Raw genomic sequence first — 27,977 nt, forward strand, 5'->3', positions numbered from 1 at the left:
CGAGATGCGCGCTTCAGAAACGTGTAAAAACAAATTCGCGCCTTTTTTTTCCCCTTTACTATAGGCGGCGAGCGCCATCTTGCCATCTTTTCCTGGCGCGGCAAAAATGCGAGAATCGCGCCATTTTCTTGGCGCGAACAGCCGCTACATGCCGTTCGCACCTCTCTGCATTCGGAGAGTTTTAAAAATGGCGAGATGGAGGTTCTCGCCAGCCGCGAGGCGAGTTTTAGCAATAGAAAAAACAAAATGGCGCGTTTTTCGTAACTCGCCATTTTCTGCCGGTTTCTGCGCAAAATTGTACAAAAAATGGCGAATTTCAAAATAACGATGCTCTCTGCATGAGGCCCAATGTCTTTATTTATGACAGTTCCAATTTTCTTCCTGAAAAAGCCCGGTCCAGGATGTTTTGCCTTTGGAACTTTTAGTGCCTTTTCTTTAGGCACCATAGGCTTTCTGACCATCTTTGCCTTTGGCAAGCAGACAGCTGCTACATTTCTCTTTCTATTCGCAGGGACAGCAGCATTTAGCCGCTTGTTGTGTGTGTAGAACTGGGACTGATTCATGTCAGAAGATTACGCACAATACAGAACCGGGACAGAAAGCAGTTGTTTCAGAGACAGATCAGCCATTGTAGAGGAGATCCATTTTGGTTGACCTTTTATACAATGTATCCTGACTTGATGGTACAGGTGTTTAAAGACGGTGTAAACATTAACATTACATGACAAATGCTATGCATACTGTACTATACTGTAAGTTCACTGTGCTTTGTTTAATTTCTTTTCAAAAGCAGCAATGCCAAGAACAGTTATTTAAAAGGAGATGAGCATGAGAATACAACAGATGTACCTAAAAGGACAACAAATAAGCCATAGCCAAGCCTGGATAAATAGCTTGGGCCTCGACGTCACTCATTGCTGTGTCTGCTATCATGCACATGCAAAGACTAAAGTTATAAAGAGGATTCGATCGGTCAGAACAGAGTAAGCACTGTACTGTATAGACAGTCTAATTGTACATTATTGAATGAGAAAATTATTGTTTCTGTTCCCTGCTTTCTCCATAATCGCCTTTCCCTCCTTTCTCTCTCATCCCATCCTCCTCATTTCTCCCTCATCCTACTCCTTCTTCCCCTTCTCCCTAGTTTCTTGTAACAATTTTTGTAACAATTATCTAGAAATAAAAAATGTTTATCCATTGTCATATTTAACTTCAGTCATGTGACAAATACGTATGCACACGTAATCGTTCCCATTTTGGTACGATTGTAGGGGGTCAAAGCAGCTTGTGGATGAGATCAGCAATTCAAATGATGAACGTTGCGCTGCCACACTTGAAGTTCTGCACGAAGATCATAACCTGACAATGTCCGAGTCCAGCATCATGAGAAAGAGATGTGAATTGGGCTGGAAGTAGAGATGTGTCAAGTAAAGTGTATTGCTGCAATATTGTATAATGTAATAGTGTTGTTGTTCAGTATGCACATGTGCGAGTTAACTGTACCTGTTCAATTCTATCTTGTCATTACAGAGTGTATCCAATGATAAGGGAGCCCACCAATATTAAGAGAGTACAGCAAGCACAAGTTTGGATCGAGAGTGGGGAAATTTATGACAATCTAATATTTTTAGATGAGACGTCAGTTGCCCTAGAAAGATTTGCCACTTTTGTCTTTTACAACAAAAAAAATCTATCCCTGAAGCCACGTCCCAAGCACCCACTCAAGGTTCATGTCTGGGGTGCTATCTCTAGACTAGGACCAGGGTCCATAATAATAATTGACAGTAATTCTCAGTTTATCATTTTTGGTAATGAAATTATGTGCAGTAATAATGTACTGTATGACATTATATCCCTTTTTCTGTACTGGAATCATGGCTAAAAAAAAATTCAAGAAGAGATTATAGACTCCATAGCTGACAATATTCAGGCTCAGTTCCCATCTGTCATCGGTTCTTCCAGTATAATAACCCAAAACATAGTGCCTCGCTTGCCCATATTCACGCACGCAGAATTAACTGGGGGAAGAGTAAGTGCTGCATTGCAACTGTTTCTTTTTAATTTCTACTGTATGGATATTTGCTTTTACATCCCCTTTTTTATCCCTGATGTTGCAGATCACCTGATTTAAACCCATATAGAACTTGCATGAGATAAAACATCACCTGAGGAAAGTCGTCAAACCTGTCAACAAGGAACAACTAGTAAAGGGAATACTAGCTTTCTGTGCAAACACTCTTAATGTACAAAAATGCCATTGCCATTATATGACATTGCCAGTGTTTTGCCCATTGTGTTACAGCGAAATGAACATGCTACTGGCATGTAGTAACAATGTATCCATCAGATTATTTTCAAAAATAGGCCTTATACTGAATATGTAATTATTGTTGCTTGCACTGGTGAAAAATGTGAGGTACTGTATTGTAGCCCTGAAGGTGTCAAAATAATCATAAAAGTGTTAAGAGCTGCCCAAAGCAAGGATAGTATCATGGTGACATTAATGTTTAGGTACTGTAATGTGGTGTTGATATTCAGTCCTATTGCTGTGAGAAATAAAACACATGTTAAATTCTATCCTACTGTATTTTGGTTAACTTTTCATTTATTTGGTGTCTATTTTGGGGGGCCAATACTGTATTGGCGATGGGGGCTAAGGGATGGCAGTTAATAGTGCGAATGGGTACGAAGTGTGATCCAAACCTTACAGTATATTCAGTTCACAGAATGCAGTACAGTATACATATATACTATATATATATATATATATATATATATATATATATATATATATATATATATATATATATATATATATATATATATATATACACACACAGTTAGGTCCGGAAATAATTGGACACTGATACAAGTTTTGTTATTTCGGCTGTGTACCAAAATCAATTCAAGTTACAGTTAAATAGTAAATATGGGCTTAAGGTATAGTCTATCAGCTTTAATTTGAGGGTATTCACATCCAAATTGGAGGAAGGGTTTAGAAATTACATCTCTTTAATATGTAGCCCCCTCTTTATCAAGGGACCAAAAGTAATTTGACAATTGACTCAAAAGCTGTTTCATGGACAGGTGTGGGCTATTCCTTCATTATTTCATCATCAATTAAGCAGGTAAAAGGTCTGGAGTTGATTCCAGGTGTGGCATTCGCATTTGGAAGCTGTTGCTGTGAACCCACAACATGTGGTCAAAGGAGCTCTCAATGCAAGTGAAACAGGGCATTTTTAGGCTGCAAAAAAAAGAACACCATCAGAGATATAGCAGGAACATTAGGAGTGGCCAAATCAACAGTTTGGTACAGTCTGAGAAAAAAAGAACGCACTGGTAAGCTCTGCAACACAAAAAGGCCTGGACATCCATGGAAGACAACAATGGTGATTGATCGTAGGATCCTTTTCATGGTAAAGAAAAACCCCTTCACAACATCCAGTCAAGTGAAGAACACTATCCAGGAGGTAGGCATATCATTATCCAAGTTTATCATAAAGAGAAGACTTCACAAGAGCAAATACAGAGGGTTCACCACAAGGTGCAAACCATTCATAAGCCTCAAGAATAGAAAGGCCAGATTAGACTTTGCTAAACAATATCTAAAAAAGCCAGCCCAGTTCTGGAACAGCATTTTTGGACAGATGAAACTAAGATCAACCTGTACCAGAATGATGGGAAGAAAAAAGTATGGAGAAGGCTTGGAACGGCTCATGATCCGAAGCCTACCATGTCATCTGTAAAACACGGTGGAGGCAGTGTGATGGCATGGGCATGTATGGCTTACAATGGCACTGGGTCACTAGTGTTTATTGATTATGTGACAGAAGACAGAAGCAGCCGGATGAATTCTGAAGTGTATAGGGATATAGTGTCTGCTCAGATTCAGCCAAATTAAACGAAGTTGATTGGACGGCGCTTCACTTTACAGATGGACAATGACCCAAAACATACTGCGAAAGCAACCCAGGCGTTTTTTAAGGCAAAGAAGTGGAATATTCTGCAATGGCCGAGTCAATCACCTGATCTCAACCCGATCGAGCATGCATTTCACTTGCTGAAGACAAAACTTTAGACAGAAAGACCCATGAACAAACAACAACTGAAGACAGCGGCAGTAAAGGCCTGGCAAAGCATCACAAAGAAGGAAACAATTGGACACTGACACAATTTTCATACTTTGGGCTCTGTAAGCCACCACAATGGATTTGAAATGAAACAACTGAGATACAATAGAAGTGCAGACTTTCAGCTTTAATTCAAGGGGTTGAACAAAATTATTGTATGAATCGTTTAGGAATTGCAACCATTTTCACACAAAGTCCCCTTATTTCAGGGGCTCATATGTAATTGGACAAATTAACACAATGATAAATAAAATGTTCATTTGTAATGCTTTGTCAAGAATCCTTTGCAGGCAATGACTGCTTGAATGTGCAAAACAAAAAGTGAATCCTTGCGTTTCTCCCTTTGGGATAGCAATCAATGGGGAATATATATATGTATGGTGTAAATACCTATACGATAAAAGGAGACTTTTCGTTACATCCTTTGATCAAATAATGTCATGCCTGCTAACCATGTCAAGGTAAGTCTCTATAGCAGGTCCCTACTCTAAATGCATACTAGTGTTATGTAAAATAAGTCCAGAACCTCTTCTAATAAATATATATTCCCTATTGATTGCTATCCCTAAGGGAGAAGCGCAGGGATTCACTTTCTGTTTTGTACATTTGTATGGCCTATTCCTTCACCAGCTGCATGCTCTTTACATGGAGAAGCGCGGTGATTATATATTTGTTTTACATAATTTGCTGGGCCGATTTTAATCCTTAACAGCATGCTTCTAGAGGGCAACACTACTATGGTGAAATTAATATATTTAGCCAATCACCTGCAACTGCTTATTGAGCAGTTTGTGGTAGGCCAGCCCCTCCTTCTTCTATGTATGTAATCTCCCAGCAAGGTCCCTGTATTTCACTTCACATGGAGATATGTGAGTATCTGTACTGGTATATACCAGTTTTTAACTGCACTAGGTTATATAAGCATATGCTTTGATATTTTAATCCCTTCTGGGCTTATTTTACATAACTCTAGTATGCATTTAGCGTAGGGACCTGCTATAGAGACTTACCTTGACGTGGTTAGAAGGCATGGCATTATTTGATCAAAGGATGTAAACCAAAAGTCTCCTTTTATCTTATAGGTATTTACACCATACATATATATATATTCCCAATTGATTGCTATCCCAAAGGGAGAAGCGCAGGGATTCACTTTCTGTTTTGCACATTTGTATAGCCAATTCCTTCACCAGCTGCATGCTCCTTATATGTAGAAGCGCAGTGATTATATATTTGTTTTACAATGACTGCTTGAAGTCTGGAACTCATGGACATCACCAAATGCTGGGTTTCCTCCTTTGTAATGCTTTGCCAGGCCTTTGCGGCAGCTGTCTTCAGTTGTTGTTTGTTTGTGGGTCTTTCTGCCTTAAGTTTTGTCTTCAGCAAGTGAAATGCATGCACGATCGGGTTGAGATCAGGTGATTGACTCGACCATTGCAGAATATTCCACTTTTTTGCCTTAAAAAACTCCTGGGTTGCTTTCGCAGTATGTTTTGTTTCATTGTCCACCTGTAAAGTGAAGCGCCGTCCAATCAACTTCGCTGAATTTGGCTGAATCTGACAATATATCCCTATACACTTCAGAATTCATCCGGCTGCTTCTGTCTTCTGTCACATCATCAATAAACACTAGTGACCCAGTGCCATTGTAAGCCATGCATGACCATGCCATCACACTGCCTCCCCCATGTTTTACAGAGGATGTGGTATGCTTCGGATCATGAGCCGTTCCAAGCCTTCTCCATACTTTTTTCTTCCCATCATTCTGGTACAGGTTGATCTTAGTTTCATCTGTCAAAGGAATGATGTTCCAGAACTGGGCTGGCTTTCTTAGATATTGTTTAGCAAAGTCTAATCTGGCCTTTCTATTCTTGAGGCTTATGAATGGTTTGCACCTTGTGGTGCACCCTCTGTATTTGCTCTCGTGAAGTCTTCTCTTTATGGTATACTTGGATAATGATATACCTACCTCCTGGAGAGTGTTCCTCACTTGACTGGTGTAAGGAATCCGCTCCTGGCTTTGATTGTAGCCTTGCAGACCTCTGCAGTTTACAAAGTCTTCCTCTGGTAATCAATGGCACATGTGCTGCCTCTCATTGCAGCTTCAGCTCTGTGCTCCTTCATTGGAGCTATGTTCACACACATCCCTCCTGTGATTGGCTCGCCGCCCTTTATATGCTGGGCTCTGGCACTGATTCAGTGCCGAGCATAATCCTTCTCTGGATGTTAGTGTTCTGCCACAAGCCTCCTGGCTTGCATTGTTTGTTTATTAACTTTCTCTAGTTCTCATCATTAGTTCCTTTGTATCCTGAGACCTGCTGCTACTCTCCACGCAGAGGTCTGTATTCCTGTGTTTCCTGAGGTCTGCTGCCATTCTCCACGCAGAGGCCTGTTTCGGACTCCTGTGCTGAAGCGCTGGTTTGCCACCGCAGGTTCCTGTTACCTGTTGCACTCTCCCCTAGCAGAGGTTACCTTCCGTTTCCTGAGGTTCCTCCTCTCCACGCAGAGGATAGGAAGAGTACAAATAATACTGCTGCGGCCCCTGCTATCCTCCTACTTACCCGTAAAAATGCGGGGATGTTTTCAATTTGTGAGGGGGTTTTCCGCGTGTTGGCCGCATCATCGGACAAGAGCTAATGGTGTTTATCATTGAAAGCGCCCGCGGCGCCGAAAACGAAGGAAAAAAATCCACATCTGCCCGCGATTTAAAAAATCGCAGGGAAACGGCCGCAGGAGAATAAAGGCGGTTGCCACTGTATATGTATCTGTGTGTGTGTATGTGTATATATGTGTGTGTATAAAAGTGTGGTATTCTATTATTCCGTCCTACTGTACTGTTGTGAGAAATAAAACCTGTGTATAATTCTCTCCCAATTTGTGTCACTTCACAATTTAATTGTTATCTTGCTTCGGAGGCTAATCCTGTCCTGGTGATGGTGGACGGTTGCAGGATGGTAGTTAATATTGGGCATGCGTGCAAGCAAAGTATGCTGGGTTACAAACCTTACATTCTGTTCTCTCAGGTACGGGTGAGTGTGTTTGGCTAGCTGGCAATAGGGGTTGGGGGTTTGTGGATGCCATTTAATAGTGTATACAGTATGCAGAGTCTGCAGAGGTTACAGTACTTTAGGCATCACGGAAGCAGACATTGCGGAGTCAAAGCCCAGTTTCATCCATTAACTGTAACGCAATAAACAAACATCTAAAGTATATGTGTACCACAGACTTCAGTACTGAATATATATACACACGTGTGTGTGTGTGTGTGTGTGTGTGTGTGTGTGTGTGTGTGTGTGTGTGTGTGTGTGTGTGTGTGTGTGTGTGTGTGTGTGTGTGTGTGTGTGTGTGTGTGTGTGTGTGTGTGTGTGTGTTATATATACTGTATACACACACAGATTGCAGTAAGTTTTCATATAATAAAAAAAAGTTTTTTCTTATAAAGTGTTCACTGGTTTCATTGTTCTAAGGTTTTCTAGCCTTGTCCTCGTGTAACATGCAGTACAGTCCTAGCCCTTGTCAACATGTAAAATTCATTACACATACAGCCTAGCCCTTGTCAGCATGTAACATTCAATACACATCCAGCCTAGCCCTTGTCAACATGTAACATGCAGTACACATTCAGCCTAGCCCTTGTCCTCATGTAACATGCAGTACAGTGAGTGTCACTCAACCAAGCCCTTGTAACATGCAGTACGTACGTATATATACAGTATATTGTATATTCAATCTGTGGTGTTCTGTTATTCAGTCCTACAGTACTGCTGTGAAAAATAAAACCCATGTAAAATGCTCTCCTAATTTGTTTTACTTCACAATTGAATTGTTATCTTGTTTCCGAGGCTAATCCCGTCTTGGTGATGGGGGTTGGTTGAGGGATGGTAGGTAATAATGCGCGTGTAGGTGTGCGAGATATACTGTGTTACAAATCTTACTTTCTCTTCTCCCAGATGGGAGTTGGGAGTTTGTGGATGTCATTTAATAATGTATACAGTATGCAGAGTCTGCAGAGGTTACAGTACTGTATGCCAAAAGAGTATTCAGTGCTTCACAAAGAATACAGTACGGGGAATTATAATAATATAATAAGCACAGCAAAATCAGACAATAGGAAAGGAAATCCCTGCACCGAAGTGCTTACAATCTAAGTGGAATGATGGGATAATTACAGAGACAGCAGGTGAGGGAATAAGTGCTGTAGATGGCAGTGCCTGGCCACAATGGGTGGTAGGAGTGACTGTGGGTGTTTGACAATAGCTATGAGCGCAGGCTATTGGGATGCTTGCTTTGTGGGGCGAGATTTAAGATTAGTCCGGATTAAATCAGAAGGTTAACACCATTTACAGGGGAAGAGATGGAAGGGAGGCGTAGGTGAGATCAGGTGTGTATGTCTGGGTCACAAAAATCTAGTCGGGATAGCAATCCAGACCAGAACAGAAACCCATAATTGCACTCTATGGGGGCAACAAAAAGGTGGGACAATGTATAATACCAAACTAATAGCCTCAAGTGCCCAACGACGCAAAACAAAAAAAGTTTTGAGGTGTTTGAAGAGGGTAAATGGGGTTCCTCTAAAGCCCACCAAGGTCCCCCAAAAATGTGGGAGAAATAATCCCCAAATCTGTGTGGTATAGGATATGGAGTATGTCCATATAACATACACACAGGGTTCCTATGACGGAGCTCTGATGATACACTGAAAGGATGCTGGTAGCTTTAAATCCCACTGTGAGTATATCAGTTTTAGTTACTCATACAATGTAACCAAGAACATACATATAGCAACATCACCCAAACATATAGTTAAGCTGTCAATTCAGAGAATATCATTGCAGTGGCAACAGAGTATGCGATCATGAATAGTGTGTCTGAGTAGGCAAGTCTAAAACAGACACAACATTAAAGCAACTTAGCAGTATATATGTATGCAACTAAAGACGCTGTGGAAAAGCCTGATTCTTGTATGTGGTCTGGGTTTTTGACCCGTAGACTATAACAGCAGGGTGCCATACATAGGGCTAGACCCAAAAAGCGACAGAATATGCAATGAATGTAAACTTGACAAGCTAAAGGGGAAGGAAAATGCAAGTAAACCAGCACTTAATACAACCAGATCAGTCAAGTGGATATCCAAATACTCGATACACTGGAGCTCCTAAACACCGCAGGTCACCGCCACCGACGTCAAGGACGTGACATCATCTAAAACCATGTAAGTCTGGGTTCAATCTTAGGGGAGATCCCCAAAAGCAGGAAGGAGTAGATAAAGGGTTTTAATAGAGGATTTGTTGTCTGTATTTTTTATTGAGGGGTAAAGAAGTTTTTGGGAGAGAGGTGTATAAATAATGGTGCAGTGGGGAAGTTGGAGAGAAAAGAGACGTTCACAAAGGAGTGAGGAAACAGTAAACAGAAAAAGCAATAGGGAGGGCATAGTGAGATGCAGGAGGAGAGACTTCTCAGTTATTGGAGGATAGGAAGAGTACAAATAAAGATAGCATTTAGCAAGTCAAGATCTCACTGTTGCAAAGTTGTTGTTGTTGTTGTGCAGAGTCCAGATCTTCCTCTAATCTTCACCTCCAATTTCAGCTCCAAAATGAACTCTACGGACACTGTAAATGTGACACTTTGATGTTAGGCTACGCTTATAGTGCCAGCGACGTGACGGCGACGTCAGGCTATGGTTGCTGGAAAAATCAAATTGAGATGACTTCCAGCTATCGCGAGCCATCACGCCATCGCGTTGCGCTTACTATAAGTGCACGCAACGGTGGCAATGCATTTGTTTTGACGCGACATCACATCGCGACGGCACTATAAGCGCAGCCTTATGCAGCCATATGGCTCACAGCCAAGATAGATTGTCTTAAATACTCTGATCGCATGCATTTGACAAGGGAGGGGTTTGTCTAATCAGCTCACAGAAACATACCACATAGTTGTTAATTAGATTTTAAGTTCTCTTTCAATTGATAGAAGAAATCAGCTCACAGAAACATACCAAAAAGTTGATAATTAGATTTTAAGTTCTCTTTCAATTGATAGAAAAAAATGTTTGAAGAAATGAATCAGAATGTTAGCCCAGATATTCAGAATGCATCCATGTTTAAAGATATAGAAAGAAAACATCCAGAGATGATAACTGCGAAATTAACTCTACAGACACTTTAAATGTGACACGTGATTTTACACAGTCCTTTATATTATATTTACCTTCATTAGAATTCTTGCCAACCTTGCCAACCTTGCTGATGTGGACGATATTCAGCAGGATTATATTTGGATAGGTATCCATACTGACCATTAGAGGTAAAATTAAGGTTTGACTGCTGTAGATAGTAGTCAGGTAGGACTAGTTACCAGATGGACTGACAAGGAATAATCAGGTTGAGGCTGCTGTTCACTATGATTTTCAAATGGTGTCCCTTTGCGAGATTTGGAAGTATGACTCAATCTGTTGGTCCGTCTCTTCTCCTTCTAAAGTTGCCATGATCAAGCATATTCGCAAAGGATGGATCTAATACCCAAAAACCTCCTCTGACACCCGGATTGGGGGGGGGGGTGGTGAGGGGTGAAGGGTATGTGAATGAAGTAATAATTAATTGACAAAGTAAAGTGCACTGAATTTTACAATTTACTAGTTAGCTGAATCCCTAAAGTATTCATAATTGGCAATGAGATAGCCATATATTTGTGATACAGTGGCTTTCTTATGTGCTGCATCATTAATTGCTGAATAAATGAGAGATTATACTACAATATGGTTTCCCTACAGCAATTGACATTGAACTCTTTCTCAGCTCACGAAAAAGTCAGGAGTGAGTGACCACAAAGTAGAAAACATTGAACATTTACGTTTTGCAACAAAATATTAAAACAACCAAATTTTGACAACGTCTTGAATGGTCAAGGCCATAAAACAATGAGGAATTGTAATGAATTGCAGTATATTGCTGGATCAGTCTTGCACCTACTTGAGCCTTACAGCACTCTACATAGACTAACTAACTTAACACATTCACTGTGCCATCTGGCGGACAGGCGCTGAATTTCAAACAAACAAATCTGAAATCTATCTGGCATATCCTGTTTAATTCAGGTGTGAATAGCAACACGAAGAGCTGTCTCCAGTTGTCTACAACTAAACGAGATGTATATTGATTACATCTCAAAAACAAAACGATTGATGTCCAGACTTTAGTTAAGGAAAACTGAACATACAGACAGGCTATATCTGTATGTATGTACTAATATTTTCTCAGGTGTGGTATAGGCCCATATTTACTAAGCAGTGCTTTTCAATTGCCTGAAAAGCAGTTCACTTCAAAAGGTGTCTCCTGGGCCAGAAATAAAGATAGGTGAACTTTTTGGCAAAGTTCAAGTTCACTACAAAAATGGCGTTTCTTTCCAAGTTGAACTTTTCATGACTTTCATTTGCTTAAAAATTAACTGAACATCTACAAAACAGCAAAATATAGGAATGATTCGTTTTTTTATCCCCAATATATTCTGGGTATCCATGTATATTGTACATAGGCATAAATAAATTGGCATAGGCATGTGATAAATTGTGGAATCTATTGTTATTCCACATATTAAAGTGCAGAAGTTCAATATATTTGCAGTATCCTAGTGTATCATGACAATAAAGCATGCAATATAGTGTATTATTTATGATGGATGCAATGTATTCCAGTTATAAAGCTGCAACCTATTTTAGCCCCCATAATGTGTTTGCTATAAAGAGGGCAGATAACTTTTGTAATAAGGGGAAATGCAAAATGGCATGCATTCTTACTGTAGGCACTCATCAAGTTGTTCTTTATTCATGTGAGAAAAACGTAAATAAGAAACACAGTCTGAGGTTATTTTGAAAACAGAATAACACATGAATTTATTCAAGTCAAGTGCACAACGGAGACAGCTTCAAAACAAAAGCTCTCCAAACAATAAACATGGTATGCCATATATTTATACCCTAAATCCTAAAAAGTGTCCTCCCTCAATGGGGGCTTGTGCGTCATTAATATTACCTCATTTTGTAATACATAACAATATTAAAGTCGATGTCATTTTGTAATACATAACAATATTGTATAACTACCTGTCAGCTAAAAACCATTCTGGGGTTAAATGGGATGTGCCTATTCTGTCACCAAGCAATATGTTGTGAGAATTGGTTCTACTGCAAGAATCTAAGCTTATCTCATGGGTTCTCATAACTTTTAGCCTGTTTACTCTTTTAATTTGAAGCTGATTGGATGAGAAAGAGTCAATAAATTTAGCTAGGAGCGAAAAAAATTCCAATCTCTGCTTCACACATTTGTTTATACAGAAATGAAACACAGAAATTAGACTCACAAAGACAAGACAAGATGGTGGATTGAAATATTCACACAAAATGGCTTCATCCTAAATGCTGTTATGTTGTTATGCCACACCCCCTAATAGCTCATCTTTGTCAGTCCCTCCTCTGATTCTTTAAAACATTGTTTTTTTAGAATTATTGGTATGATGTTAGTCCAGAAACACGTTGGGAGGCACAAGGGTGATCCATTATTTCATAATGCTGCTTGAGGGTGTAGGACAGTGCACGAGGGTGCCTGCCAAATGTAGTCATAGTCTCGTAGTATGGCGTTATAGCCAAATTCTTTTCCAGAGTTAGAACATTGTATTTGGCATCTTCTTTCTTCAAGGGACCTCTGTAGATTGGTTCTGCAAACAATGGCATTATGTCTGCAGATGGGGTTGCATATTTGTGGATCATGCCTTTGACAAACGTAACACAAACATAGAAGACAACGAGTATCACAATCACACACATTACCGCATTAAAAAAATTCGCTCCTAGTGATCCTACCAATCCAGTCAGCCCCAAAGGGTCCCAGTCTGTGTCACCTTCCTTCCTAAGTCTTTCTTGAATTTCTCCTATCTTATCTAACTCATGTTGTACCTTGCCACTCTGATCTTGGATGAAAACACAACATTGTTCTTTAATCAGGGCACATACACCTCCTTTTGATGCTAAAATGTAATCTAAAGCCATTCTGTTTTGTAAGGCCATAAGCCTGATCTGAACCTGTTCTTGGTTTAATGATGAAATTAAAAACTGCAAAATTAAGGCCACATCCTTCCTGTAAATTGTTATCTGACTGAACATACATTTTTACACAGGTTTCATTGGTTGGTGGAGACACTTGACCCATAAATTGATTCTTGTTCCTAGTGTGTGATACACCCTTTAAAGAGGTTCCCTTAAAAAATTGGAAAAATACAGAAATTATACACATAATACTAAAAACCTTATTTTATGCAAGCAACCTTTCTTTGGGTATGCAGTTGCTAGATAAAGGATATGGCATCTATCTCTATCATCATATATTTTCAGCTATTACTGAGAATTGAAGGGGTTTGGTATCTGTGGAAGCGAAATGCATGATCCTCACCCCTGCATGCATTGTATACATCATTCACTCAGAATATCAGAACAGCCAATGTCTGCGATGGTCAACATGGCTGACTTATGATCCTTTCCTTGTGGCTGACACACCCCCTGGGTGACCCCCTCCTCTCGTTGGAGGTGCAACACACTTCTGGATCAAAGTTTTGCTGCATATGACACATACATAGAGAGTGATGAGTACTGCCAAAACACATACAAGAGCTTTCACAAGCCACGCTTCCAGGAAACCAATCCTCCCATCAAGGCTCAATTGTACATACACCTTAAATTTCTAACTTAAACACACTCTAAAGAATAAAAAATATTGAGTCTCTGAAAAATAAAATGTTCTGATAGAAATCAGGAATATTGAGTCTCTGAAAAAATAAAATGTTTTGAGTCTTTGAAAAAATGAAATGTTCCTGATAAGATCAGGCCTCTGCCTGGTATCTTATTTTCCTCGTTGGTTAACGGTCAAAGTTTGTCTCGTCAAAACGTTAACTTGATGCGGCTGTGCTTTAGGTGCCTTTGGTCTTTGGTGGAGCTGGAATGAGCTTTACTGTACTTTGGGTCCAGGGAAAGAACTCTGCCACTTTAATTGCTGTATTGGTGGTTAGTATGGTCCTTTTCATCTGGGATGAAGAGCATGCTTTTTTAGGAACTACTTGACCTTTAACTCCGTCTCGTGTAGGTGCACTTTTATCATACCTTATGCCTAGAGAGACTCAAAAAATGTATTAGTGGCATACAATAATTATTAATTGTTTTATTACCAATATATGGTCCTTAATTTGTTCCTTTGAACCACTGTTAGTCATAAGTCATCCCATAAGTGTCTCATAGGGAGATAATTTATACCTAGGAACAAATTCTTGTATCAATGGGTTTACTACTGTCTTAACATCTGCATATAGACAGAGGTATCTCCTATTAATGCTCCTCATATTTAAAACTAAGCAGCTAATGTGGACTTGACTGTACTACAATCTAAGTTCCTATGACTTTGGGCCTCAGCCATTGTCAAATCAATTGCTTCCATAATCAACTCTATCCTGTCTACAGGCCATACCCCTAAGACCTGGAAAACTACCAGAGCTGTCCCAATCTTCAAAAGTGGGGACAAAAACACTGTCTCAAACTACAGACCAATCTCTCTTCTCCCCATACACACTTGCTCTCATTCATGCCTCACTGTCATCTCCTCCGATGCAAATGGTATCAACCTTTTCATAAAATACTAACTAACCTTAAAACTTGCCCCACAAATTAAACATCTCAATAGCCTGCACTCATGGCTATTATTTCACACACAGTCACTCCTACCACAACCATTGTGGCCAAGCTCTGCCATCTACAGCACTTATTCCCTCACCTGCTATCTCTGAAAATTCCCCTCAAACCTTAGATTGTAAGCTCTTAAGGGCAGGGATTTCCTTTCCTATTGTCTGATTTTTCTGCACTTACTATTCTATTATAATTCCCTCTACTGTATTCTTTGTGAAGTGCTGAGAACATTTTTGACGCTGTACATAAATTCATACACTGCAATACACTACTATCCAATGTCATGGACAAAAATGTGTTCACTCCCAATTAAACAATTACTATACTAAGACAAATGCCCCTAGCCAATTCCAGTCAGGCCTCCACCCCAAACACTCCATTGTAACTATTCTGCTAAAAATATGAAATGCCTTGCATATAATATATACCCTGCTCACTTATGTAACTGTATTTGCAACTAGGTATCACCTGTCCTTTAACTCTATACCTAGAACATATCCAAAAACGAGAGGTGACTCCCAATGCACCACTTTGGCAAAACATTCTACAAATATTTTAACAATAACTACTGCTTATAATAAAATAGAACACCTATGGAAAAAATAAATGGTTAAAAGTTATAAAACATATCACATATTCAGATAATAGTCAAATGCTTTTGTATAGGACTTCACACTAAATTTCTTGTAATATAATCTCTTTGCACAGTGCCGAACACACAGACAGCGTTATTTTTTAAAGACACTCAGAGAAAAATTTCAGAGCTTGTTTATCTTGGGCAGTATGCCAGCCCGGGCGTTTCGCCAAAAAAAGACCTTGAGTGCAAAGCAGGTAACAAAACAGTTTCTCCGTCTTCTAAATATTAATTACTGGATTGAAACTTCAGCTCAAAGTTAAAAATGGAGCTCTTTCCACAGCAATAAAACCGAAAAAATGTATGGCCTCTCAAAAATAAAAATATGGCCTCTCAAAAATAAAAAATATGACCTTTCAAAAATAAAAATATGGCCTCTCAAAAATAAAAAATATGACCTTTCAAAAATAAAAATATGGCCTCTCAAAAAATAAAAAATATGACCTTTCAAAAATAAAAATATGGCCTCTCAAAAATAAAAAATGGGACAATGAACTAAACTGAGGTTAGATCAACTTATGAACACACCCTATATAATTTAAACAATACGTGCAAGCTTAAAATCTCTCCAACATATCCTAATCCTATAGAAATGCAATTGACATGTTTTAACTGGTTTACACACAATACAGAAACCACAATACAGACACACAAAGAACATAGACACAAACTTCTCTCCTACACAGCGAATCAGCTTCTCATATAAATAACCTGCTTTTATTCTCTTTCTAGTTGCCATTAGAACAGAAGGAAAAAGAATATTTTCTGGTTCAAAAGACCTATTCGTGTGGCCAGTACGAACAAACCTTTTAAATTTCATTCTTTTTCTTCTACTCTCTCTCTTAGGGCTGCTCTGCAATTACTGGCAACATGTCCTACCTTTTTACACTTATAACACTTTCTGTCCCTTCCAAACACTTTCTTTTTCACTTGTTATTATATTAACTTCTGTCCTGGCAATGGTAAAAATAAATGCAGCGGGACCCTTCTGTCTCTCAACATAATTCTTTTGACCCATATTAACGTAAGGTATGTTTCCCTGTGGGATTCAAAAACACATGAGACGGCGCTCCCTGAGCTTATCAATCCCACAGAAAAAGACCCCTCTTTCATTTAAACATCTGCGCAATTAGTTGATAATAGTACAAACAGTGCCATTCACTGGCCAACAAAATATATTTATATTGTCTCTTTTCGTTCTCTGTATTCATTCTTTATTATCTTTTTCTGCAGACACACAATCCTTTGAGAATTTTTGGTTTCCCATTATTCCCCTGTTACAGAAATCAAATTTAATTGACCTGTACAATACGTCTTCGGTTACAGAAATCAAATTTAATTGACCTGTACAATTTAGCGTTACAATAATCAACGCAAGCTGATTACGTACAACTCTTTTGGCATGTTATTGTTCTGAATAGTGTAATTATGCAGATAAGGACCTGTGCCAAGACTGTTCCCCAATCACATTTTCTCACCATAACTATACCAAAGAAAAACTTGAATCACTTCAGCTGGTCCAACCCAGTCCTGATAAACCTTATACTTTTATAACATGGATACAGATAAGACTTTCTAACCAGATCTCCATGAATAACTCACTTGGTATGTAAATGACAAAACAGAGGAAATGTACAATCAGGGACCCGTCCTGCTCAGACAACAAAAGTATTTATCACAACCCAGGACGGTCTGAAAACATCCCTTTTAGCACACAAACACTCACCTTCATCACCAAAACACCAAAACCTTTAACGGCACTCTTACCTTAGCCCCTAACAACTGTTAACAACTCTTACACTTTAAAATGAATACAGGAACAGAGAATAATAAATTCACATGAAACTGCTAGGGATTCTTACTCGTCACATCAGATAAGACACCGTTCAAAAATCAGCTCCACGCACCACTCAAAACTATTTAATCAGGCTGTTTGTCTAAAAAATGCAGGTAGCCTTACCTTGATTCATATGAGCGCTCAGGTTTGAGTGATGGAGGAGTGATTCATCTGGGTGCTCGATTCCGATGATATTAAGTCCCTATTTCGGAATGCGCCATCTGAGAAAAACGTAAATAAGAAACACAGTCTGAGGTTATTTTGAAAACAGAATAACACGTGAATTTATTCAAGTCAAGTGCACAACGGAGACAGCTTCAAAACAAAAGCTCTCCAAACAATAAACATGGTATGCCATATATTTATACCCTAAATCCTAAAAAGTGTCCTCCCTCAATGGGGGCTTGTGCGTCATTAATATTACCTCATTTTGTAATACATAACAATATTAAAGTCGATGTCATTTTGTAATACATAACAATATTGTATAACTACCTGTCAGCTAAAAACCATTCTGGGGTTAAATGGGATGTGCCTATTCTGTCACCAAGCAATATGTTGTGAGAATTGGTTCTACTGCAAGAATCTAAGCTTATCTCATGGGTTCTCATAACTTTTAGCCTGTTTACTCTTTTAATTTGAAGCTGATTGGATGAGGAAGTGTCAATAAATTTAGCTAGGAGCGAAAAAAATTCCATTCTCTGCTTCACACATTTGTTTATACAGAAATGAAACACAGAAATTAGACTCACAAAGACAAGACAAGATGGCGGATTGAAATATTCACACAAAATGGCTTCATCCTAAATGCTGTTATGTTGTTATGCCAGACCCCCTAATATCTCATCTTTGTCACATGTAACATGTAGTTAGTTATCTGTTTGCAGGGGTCAACCATAACTCATACAAGCCAGACAGGCCTGTTACTATTTTCTTCATTGTCATGAAAGGTTCCCTTGTTTCTTTTCCAGCTGAGTAACTTGAAAAAGGCCACTTTTGTAGATGTGTCAGCAAACAAATTCTCTTCCATTCCAATTTGTGTCTTACGGATGTCAAGTCTGAAGTGGTTGGACATCAGCAACAATAACTTAAAGGATCTTCCACAAGACATAGACAGGTAAAAGCAGTCAATTTTTTTATACAAAAAAGGATTCCAATTGTGATGGCATTGTGGTTGAGATTATTAAGCAGTGGACTGAAAGGTGTTGTATGGCATGTAATGGCCCAGATCGTATAGTCTGGTAGATCAGATGTCATATTGCTGCATTTACTAAAGTTTCTTAGTGAGGCCAAAGTATGTCTTATATGGAAATAAATGTAGACTCCCTTAAGATGTTCTGTGGTGTTTAGAAATGTGTTAATATCATTGTTTTTTTTTTAACCAAAAATGCTCCATGTTTGTGTATTGGGAGAGGGGGGTTTAGTGTGTGTGCATTGGGGGCGTGTGCGGGAGTGTTAAACACGTATGTGTATTTATTGGGGGAAGGGGTTTATTGTGTGTGTGTGTTTGTTTTGTTGGAGACTGACTTTTAGGTGTGTTTTTGGGGGAAGGGGTTATTGAGTGTGGGGATGGGGGGTGATTGAATGTGGAGAAAGAATTGTGGGGAGAAGGGGTGAGTGGGAAGATAGTGAGAGGAGGAAGAGAGTAAATTAATATGCAGGATCAAACATATTTGTATGCATTTTGTTTTGTTTGCCCAATGGTGGAAATGACAAATGGCAAACGGTTTTGCACACAATAACAATTAAAAAAACAAAATATATGTACTTATTATTGTGAGATGCATTTTGTTCCCCCGTGTAATTTTTTCTTTCCCTAATGATTGAAGTAAGTTTACCGTATGTTAATTAGAGATGGGTGAAACGTGTTTGCGGATTTGGATTTGCCTCGGATAGGCTGGTACCTTTGGTCAGTGTCAAGGGGGGGAGACTTTTAGTTTAGTAGTGTCTCCAGTTGTGTGTATATGTGGGTATATTCCTCCAAGCAAATTAGGGAGACATGCTGAAAAAGGAGCACACATAAGGTACCTGAATGGGAGATATGCAAAGTATATTTAAATTAGCCCCATCACACACTTCCGAAAAGGATTTCCATACCAATTATATAGAGTTGAGAAGCCAAAGGCACTAACCTAATATGACTGGATGGTGTCAGACACAATAGGACAAGAAACCACAACCACTGCTTTTCTAGGTTACAGAGTTAGCAGTGTGAGATAAACCAGCTGATGGCTAACAGTGCACACCATCTACTAACAACATATCTCCAAGGGATATTTATTTTGTTCATTGTAACCTTGAAAGGACTTCAAGAACAAAGTAATAATATGTACTGAGGGCTATGAGTTACTGGGCCCAGGTGAGATTAAATCAAACACATGTTTTCTGACACACACAAGTAAAAACAAGGTGAAGCACAACAAATAAAGCAGATGCAGAGAGAAAGTAATATAACAGTGATCTTGTGACTTGAGTTAGTACTTCTGATTTTATAAAGTATAAACTTAGTGGGTCATATTTACAAAGCAGTGTTCTGGTATAAGGCACCTTCGGTGCTGGAATACATTACAGACTATTCAAATAAATGGCGTAAGGTGTCTTCCCATGCCAGAAGGTGTCTCATGATAGAAGAATGCTTATTAGATATGCTTCTATATCCCACAAGAGTGCGAAGTGCTTTGTAAATGTGTGAGCACTCAATGAAGGGAAGAGCTTAAAACTAAGTAAACTGTTACAGTGGTGCTAGCCATCAACTGGTTTGTTCAAACTGTTAGAGCTGTCGTCCTGAATAACAGAGGGTGCGTGGGTTAAGCTTCTGATCTAGTTGAGTCTGACTCAATACCCCATTCCTTATAAAATGCCTTAGAATGTCAACCCAATAACACTTTGTGTGTTGTGGGAAGCCAGTGAAATCACTTCCTGCAGTTTGTAGAAGTTTATTTATTTTATAATAAAGTATTTCAATTCAGTATGTGTCTGGCACTCTGGCAGATGGCACAGTGAATATTTTTGTCTCTATTCTGTTATACCGTAGCCATTTTGTGCATATCCGTCATGTAGCAGCAAAATGAGTGCTCATAACTGTAGTACCTACCTCTCTCTGGCTCCCTTTAAAATCAGACAACTTCTACTTTCTGGTTGTCAGATCAATATTCCTTGTGAAGCATACCTGAGATACCTGTGAGATGTGCGAATAGCTAGATTAGCTACATGTGCGCAGTGAGCAACTTAAAAGTATAATGTGACAGTAATGCTACCCATCAGTTGGTTTAGCTCAACCGACTAGAGATATGGCTTAGAAAAGCAGTGGTTCTGGGTTCTAGTCTTGTTAGGTCTGACACAATTCCAGTCATTAGGTTGATGACTTAGGCTCTGTATAGTTAGTATGGAAATCCTCTTATGAAGTGTGGGATAGGACACATTTAAATATAAGTTGCACAGTCATTAACATATCTACCAGCTAGGTACACGCCCACCCCCCACACCTCCCCCCCCCAATTAAAAGTCTCTCTCCCAACTGATTTTGGATACAATAGGAAATCCGAGAGTTCGGATTCTTTAAAATCCAGCCGGATTGGATTGTAAAACAATGATAGTTTTGAATGAATCCACTTGAGTTTTTTAGTACCCAATCCGCAGACGGATGGAGTTGCATGGAACGGATTTGAACTGTTCTTCCCATCTCTAATGTTAATGCTTATACAGTACATACCTACAGTATACAACGAAAGAAAGGCAGCGCTAATTGGAAACTCCTAAAAAATGGTCAGCAGCCTAGGATATAACTCTGACACCCAAGGTCAGATAAAGAGAGAAGAAAAAAGTTATATCTATGGCGCTTAGCCCCAAGATGTGCTAAATATGTTAAGAAATATTATACAACCAGATGGAAGGTGGTATCCACTTGGGCTCTCCTCATGAAGACGATCAATCATGTAAAATATATAAAATCAGACATAGGGCCTCATGCAGAGAGCAGCGAATTTTAGAATTGGAGAGGGGGAAAATTTTTAGCTTTTTTGGAGAGTTTTTTTCTCCATATGCAGAAAGGGCAGAAAACTGCATTTACAAGCCTTTCTGCATATGGAGAGTTTCAACCAGCGCTATAAGCGCTGTTGAAACTAGTGGGGAAAAAAGCGCGTTTTTTTTTTTTTCCCCTCCACCGGCCGCAGAGCGCCAGCTGCTTGGTGGAGAGGAAAAATGTTGAAAATCGCGCCATTTTTTTGGCGCGAACAGCCACTAGATGGCGATCGCGGCTCTCTGCATACGGCAGAAAAAAAAACTGGAGAGATTAGAAACTCTCCAGCCGCGCGGCAAATTTCAAGGGAAAAAAAAAATGGCGCTTTTTTAAAATCTCGCCATTTTCGGCTGTTTTTAGCGCGATTTTCGCCGGAAAATGGCGAGATTGCTATTAGCGCTGTTCTCTGCATGAGGCCCATAGTGTAATACAGTAACAAACAAACATGTAACACCACTGACAAAAACTAGACAAACGAATGCTGAGACAAACAAATGACTGAATTAAAGTGAAAGGCATTTAATACAACAACGATATGTGCAATAAAAATATAACACTAAAAAGAAAGGGTCACATGTGCACTCCAACAATGGCTAGACTGTCCGCTTACCAGACACTAGAAGGTAGAAGGCAGTGGATAATTCAGAGAGTATCCCCTGTCGTGATGGTAGAGATCAGCCCCCAAGTGTCTCATACGGTCAGCTGGAGCCTCCAAGGGGGACCCTCCCTGCCTTCCACACCACAGACCTCCGCAGGGCAGACGTGAAGGGCAGCGTGTCTAAGGAGCAGGCGTCATCACATGCGCAACAGCAGCGCAGGATCCAAGTCAACAGCAACAGGCAGGCGATGTCGTCAATGCCCAATTCTGCGCAGCAGCACTAATAGCAGCCGCCGACAAGATGATGGCAGGAATATGTCCGTGGAGGTGGTAGTGAGAGTCTGGTAGATGCTGTAAGGACAGCAGTGCACGCATAGACCACCCTACGTGTTTCGGAAGACTGCGCTTACTTCCACAGGGGTCAAAAAGTAGTGCCTCAGTCATAGAATGTCCACATATAAATAGTCCCGGTTTAAAAGTATAGTACCTCAAAGAGGGGATGGACATGCGCAATGGCAGCAAGGTGAACTGAATGTCTCAGCAAACAACACATAATGACATATAACAACACAAAAACACATTTTTATAATAAATGTCAAAGAAGGCTGATAATAACCACCCATTGAGATATATATATATATATATATATATATATATATATATATATATATATATATATATATATATGTAGTCATTGGCAAATGTAAAGAAATTTCATGTATATATTTGTATGTGTACACCATGCATTCAATCCTAAATTCATTCCTTAGTTTGTGATAAACCATTTAAGTAAATTATATACATATACAAATGAGCTATGTTTCATCTTTTGCAAAAGTAGTGGTGTCTTTATAATCATTCCATAAGAATTAAGGCAATAAGGTAACTTTAGACCTATGGAGTGAATCAAATCATGTAACTAACGATTTAATTGTTTTCCTAATTATGTATGCAAATTGACCTTGCTATAAGTACTGTGGGGTCACAGCCAATGGGCATCCCCTGAAGAAGTCATCTTTGATGACGAAACGCGTTGGGCGTGGCTAAGACGGAGGAGGCACTTTCCCACTGAATACAGCTATCACGGACTACTTGGATTGCAGTGTGAGAGCGGCGAGCCAGACAAGAAAAGCGGACACATTCTTACCACTCCTGGTAGTGCAGCAGCCAGACGCAAGCAAGCTAGGGCACAGGCTGTGGTTCCTGTGGTTCCCGGAGGGATTTCCTTTTGCGGGGCACACGACCGGGAGGACGTCATTTCCGGTGAAGGAGACTGAGCCACACGTGTAGGACAGGTCTCCATTGCTGATCCGGACGCTACTGCTGGCATATGAGAGCCAATCTCATAACTGCTTTATTTTACCGTTTGACTTGTGAGTGGGCATTTGTCTTTTTTAATGTTCCATAAATTGTTTGTTTTACTTTAATGCACTAGGTGTGCGCCTGTTTTTTTTCTCTTTTTCTTTCATAGGTTTCTACAAGGGAGTTGTGATCCCTTTTAAACGGGCTGCCATTACCTGGATGCACTTTATTGGAACTGGACTCTATGTTTTTTAAGGTTTTGGTCTTTTTTCAATAATTTTTATGTATTTTTAACAATAATTTTTTTTTTTTTACATTTTTTATAGTAGTTTTTATTAAAGTTAACTTTACTTAACATGTGTTACCCCTATAACATAGGATCCATTTTATAATTAATACCCCCTCTGGCCACCCCATAGGTTGTCTCAACACAGTAGCTAACTTGCTCACAGTTAGGCAGGTTGTAATAATAGGCGCTCCTTAATTTTTGTTTTGTTGTGATATATATATATATATATATATATATATATATATATATATATATATATGTAGTCATTGGCAAATGTAAAGAAATGTCATGTATATATTTGTATGTGTACACCATGCATTCAATCCTTTTTGGTATATATATATATATATATATATATATATATATACCAAAAAGGATTGAATGCATGGTGTACACATACAAATATATACATGAAATTTCTTTACATTTGCCAATGACTACAATAAACTTATAGATAGTTCTCCACCATAGGGTGTACTGTATATATGATGGTATTTAGCCCAAAAACAATAAGCGACCAATGAGAGAACATAGAAATAGACCACAAATATTGAACAGATACAGGACAGGCAGTATGCAAATGGAATAAAATAGAGCCTAAAGTCCCACAAAAATAGACCACAAACCCTTCTAACAAGTGTGTCAAATACAGCATGATATATAACCAAATGTACAGTGTCCAGTACAGAGCCATCCAATTAAATGGGTAAAGAAAATGTGATGAGTAAACTATATTTACTAACTACTGAGTGTATTATACCTTATATAATGTAGAGCTATAATAAAGCTAATGTAAACATATAAACTAAATAAAAAAAACTTTCTAGTGACTTCTATGTAATGTGAAATATTATAATCAATTATGTCAATCTATTAAAGTAAAGCCACAATAGCCAGATATGAATGACGAAAGATCACAGACCATATTAATACTTTATTTGTTAGTGAGAAATGCTTTGATTTCGAACTCGATATTGAGACCCAGAGGTATCAGCGTCTGGAGCTCATATATCCAAAAGGACTTCTTTTTGCCCAGGAGGCTATTGATGTTGCCTCCCCGCCAATTATGTGTAAGTGCCTCTATGGCCATACATTTTGGTCCTGTAGGGTCCTTGCCATGTACTTGAAGAAAGTGATTCGACACACTATGCGTGATCAAACCCTTGGTGATATTGTAAACGTGTCGTATAAACGGCGTTTGATGGACCTTGTAGTTATTTCCACATACTGCAGACCGCAGGGACATTCCAAAAGATAAATAACGTTCGTGCTATTGCAGGTAATATGTTGTTTGATATTGTACGTCTTTGAAGTGACCGTGGAGGAAAATTAAGCTCTTTTTAGACTATATTTGCAGGCTGTGCATGTATTGCAAATAAAATAGCCTTTAAGGCCAAAACAGTTATGTAGTTTTTTCCGCATGAGAGGACAGCTAGGTGCCAATTTCTGTCCAATATTCGGTGCTTTTGTGAACACAATGTTTGGTCTATTAGGTAATATATTGACTATGTCTTTGTCCTTCATGAGGATTGGCCAATGCTTATACAGAATCTTCTTTATATTAGGGGCCATTGAATTATACTGAGTAATAAATGGTATTGTTGTTGTTGTCTCTGTTTTCTTTTTATACTGAAGAAGAGTGCCTCTATCTAACAATTCAACCTCAGATATAATCTGATCCAAACCGTGTGATGAATATTTCCTATCAATGAATTTATTTTTTAGATCTTGTGCTTGTACCTGAAAAGTGTTAATTGTTGAACTGTTTCGTTTTAACCTAATAAACTGGCCCTTTGGTATGTTGTTGATCCACGCAGGGTTGTGATGGCTATTGGCGTGTAGATAATTGTTTGCTTGAACGGTTTAAAAAAAAGTTTTAGTGTGTAAAGTGTTGTCTTCTATATATATACATAAATCTAAAAACTCAATAGAAGTGTTGCTAGAAGTGAAAGTGAATTTAAGGTTAAACAAATTATTATTCATATAGTCCTGAAATGATAACAACTCTAATGGGGTGCCTGACCAAATAAAAAAAATGTCATCGATGTAGCGCCGCCACAGGACCAAGTTCGCACCATAGGGACAGCCCGACCAAATAAATTTATCCTCCCAGCTGCCCATGAAAAGATTGGCATAACTAGGAGCGAACTTAGTACCCATGGCGGTGCCACATGTCTGTAAAAAATAAGATCCATTAAAAAATTTAAAATTATGTGATAAAATAAACTTAATACCTGTGTTATATTTTTATTGCATATATAGTTGTTGTATTAAATGCCTTTTACTTAACTCAGTCATTTGTTTGTCACAGCATTCGTTTGTCTAGTTTTTGTCAGTAGTGTTACATGTTTGTTAGTTACTGTATTACACTATGTCTGATTTTATATCTTTTACATGATTGATCGTCTTCATGAGGAGAGCCCAAGTGGATACCACCTTCCATCTGGTTGTATAATATTTCTTTATATATTTAGCACATCTTGGGGCTAGTCGCCATAGATATAACATACCTACAGTATGCAACAGGTTTTCCCCCATACTCTGAGAGTTTACGCTATTACAGTGTGTCATGTGCTCGTTACCTGCTGGTTCACAGAAGCTCTGAAGTTCCGCCATTGGTGATGGTTGTTCATTTCTCACTGGTGCAGTGCCTTCATCTCTTGCAGGCTCTAGGAGTGCTGGAGACAATACTTGCAGGAGATTTATCTTATGCTACACTCCCTGATTGATTGCACACTCAGGCAGGAGTATATATAAAAGAACTGGAACTTTATTCTTCCAAACACAAAGAATACAGCATTAAACAGATTCAACTATGTCCTTCCTCCAGATGGTCCCTTGAATCAATCGTGGAGCTTGAGGCCTCCTGAGCCTATCCTCTGCTCTTCCCTCCCCCTGGTGGGATGAGGGGTAGCTGTCCCACTCCCCTAAGGGAGGGGATGGAAGTGTAGTCACACAGACTGTACACTCCCAGCAATCACTTTCTCTAATGGGAGAGAACACACTCTAAATTTGGCTGTACAGCCCTTTAAGTACCTTGGGGGAGGGTCCTGGTCTGAGCCCCTAATTGGGCAGAAAAAAGACCCTAGGCCCGCCTCTCCTGTCACTTAAGGGTGCTGCTTACTACAGGGGCAAACCCGGATTGAGCCTGACACTGCCTGCGCTGTACCAGGACTTAAATGTTAGGCAGGGTGGATTCGTTGCCAAAAAGAAGACCTGGCTACACCTACTAGTGATTTTATACAGTGTATGTATCATGTATGTGTTAGTTGGGGGTGTTTTCATATTCCTGCATGTGTTGCGGCTCTCAAAATATTTTGGTCAAAGATATTTTTTAAAGAATGGCTCTTCTTCCTTGATGGTTGCGACCTTTGCACTAGGGCGATCAAAAGTGGTGATAGGTCAGCTATTAAAAAAAATATATACATTAAAAGTATTAAAATACATTAATATTCCTTCATTACCTATGTCGCTAACCATGACAGTAATGAAAGGGTTAACCACTCCTGCCACCCTCCCCCGGGAGGCCTAACGACCCACCCTGGGACAACTACCCCCACATCACCTAAACCCTTTACCCCTACCCCTCACTAGATTAATGCTCAATATCCCTACTAGTCAAATAAGGCGATAGTGGTTTTAGGTATAAAAAATATAAATATACAAAATTAAATTAAAAGAACATTCGAAATACATTTGACACATAAAACCATTGATTATCACTGTGGATAACTAGGCCCTCTCAATGAGGAGCCTAGATATCCACATTGGCAATCAATGTTAAGCTATTATTTAAAAAAATACATTAACAAAATTAAAATACATGAATACACCACTTCATTACTTTAGTTGCTAGACGCTAAGTTAATGAAGGGGACAATGCGTTTAAAATTCTTCATCATTGTGTTGAAAATCAAAACGTATTGAAATCCAAATTGGCAATCCTTTGAATATCCCTACAAACATTGGTAGTTCAAGAAGCAAGGTCAGTGTATTCAGCTATGTATTGCTTGTAATTATAATTGCAATGAACCAATAAAAATGCAAGAGAAGTGGCAACCTTATTTGAACCAAATTATTTTCAGTACATGCTCATTTTGGGTGCACAATTTGCCTATGATTACAGAGATATCACAGGACAAATAAACAACGTTTATGACTGCATATTTGCATTTTATCAGGCATATTAAAGTAAAATTATGTGCCACCATATATATCAGAGGTGAACTCAGATTGAGTGCCTTTGTGTGTTCAAATTAAATCACCATGTACGGTATGACTTAAATAAAAGCGTATGAAATTAAACATAAGTGATAGTAATTATAAGTAACAAGACTGAGTTCATAATTATATAAACTTAAACCAGAAAGGGATTTTACAACATTTTGATTACTTGTTAAGTCTGACCTGCTTATTTGCCCTACCTGTTTTTGGAGATTGCATGCC

At 38.9% G+C, this 27,977-nt stretch overlaps 1 protein-coding gene across 9 annotated transcripts in view; it reads left to right on the top strand.

The window, feature by feature from the left end:
* LRRC2 (leucine rich repeat containing 2) overlaps positions 1-27,977 on the top strand; it is a 435,439-nt gene that overhangs the window by 370,540 nt on the left and 36,922 nt on the right. For 8 of the 9 annotated variants that reach the window (XM_075599516.1, XM_075599535.1, XM_075599497.1 and 5 more), the window contains one exon: positions 18,275-18,441. In XM_075599516.1, the coding sequence (XP_075455631.1) occupies positions 18,275-18,441 (167 nt within the window). The remainder of the gene's footprint in view (positions 1-18,274; positions 18,442-27,977) is intronic. The other variant, XM_075599551.1, reaches the window with a different exon arrangement.

This window comes from Ascaphus truei, chromosome 1 (genome assembly GCF_040206685.1).
Source record: "Ascaphus truei isolate aAscTru1 chromosome 1, aAscTru1.hap1, whole genome shotgun sequence".
NCBI lineage: Eukaryota > Metazoa > Chordata > Amphibia > Anura > Ascaphidae > Ascaphus > Ascaphus truei.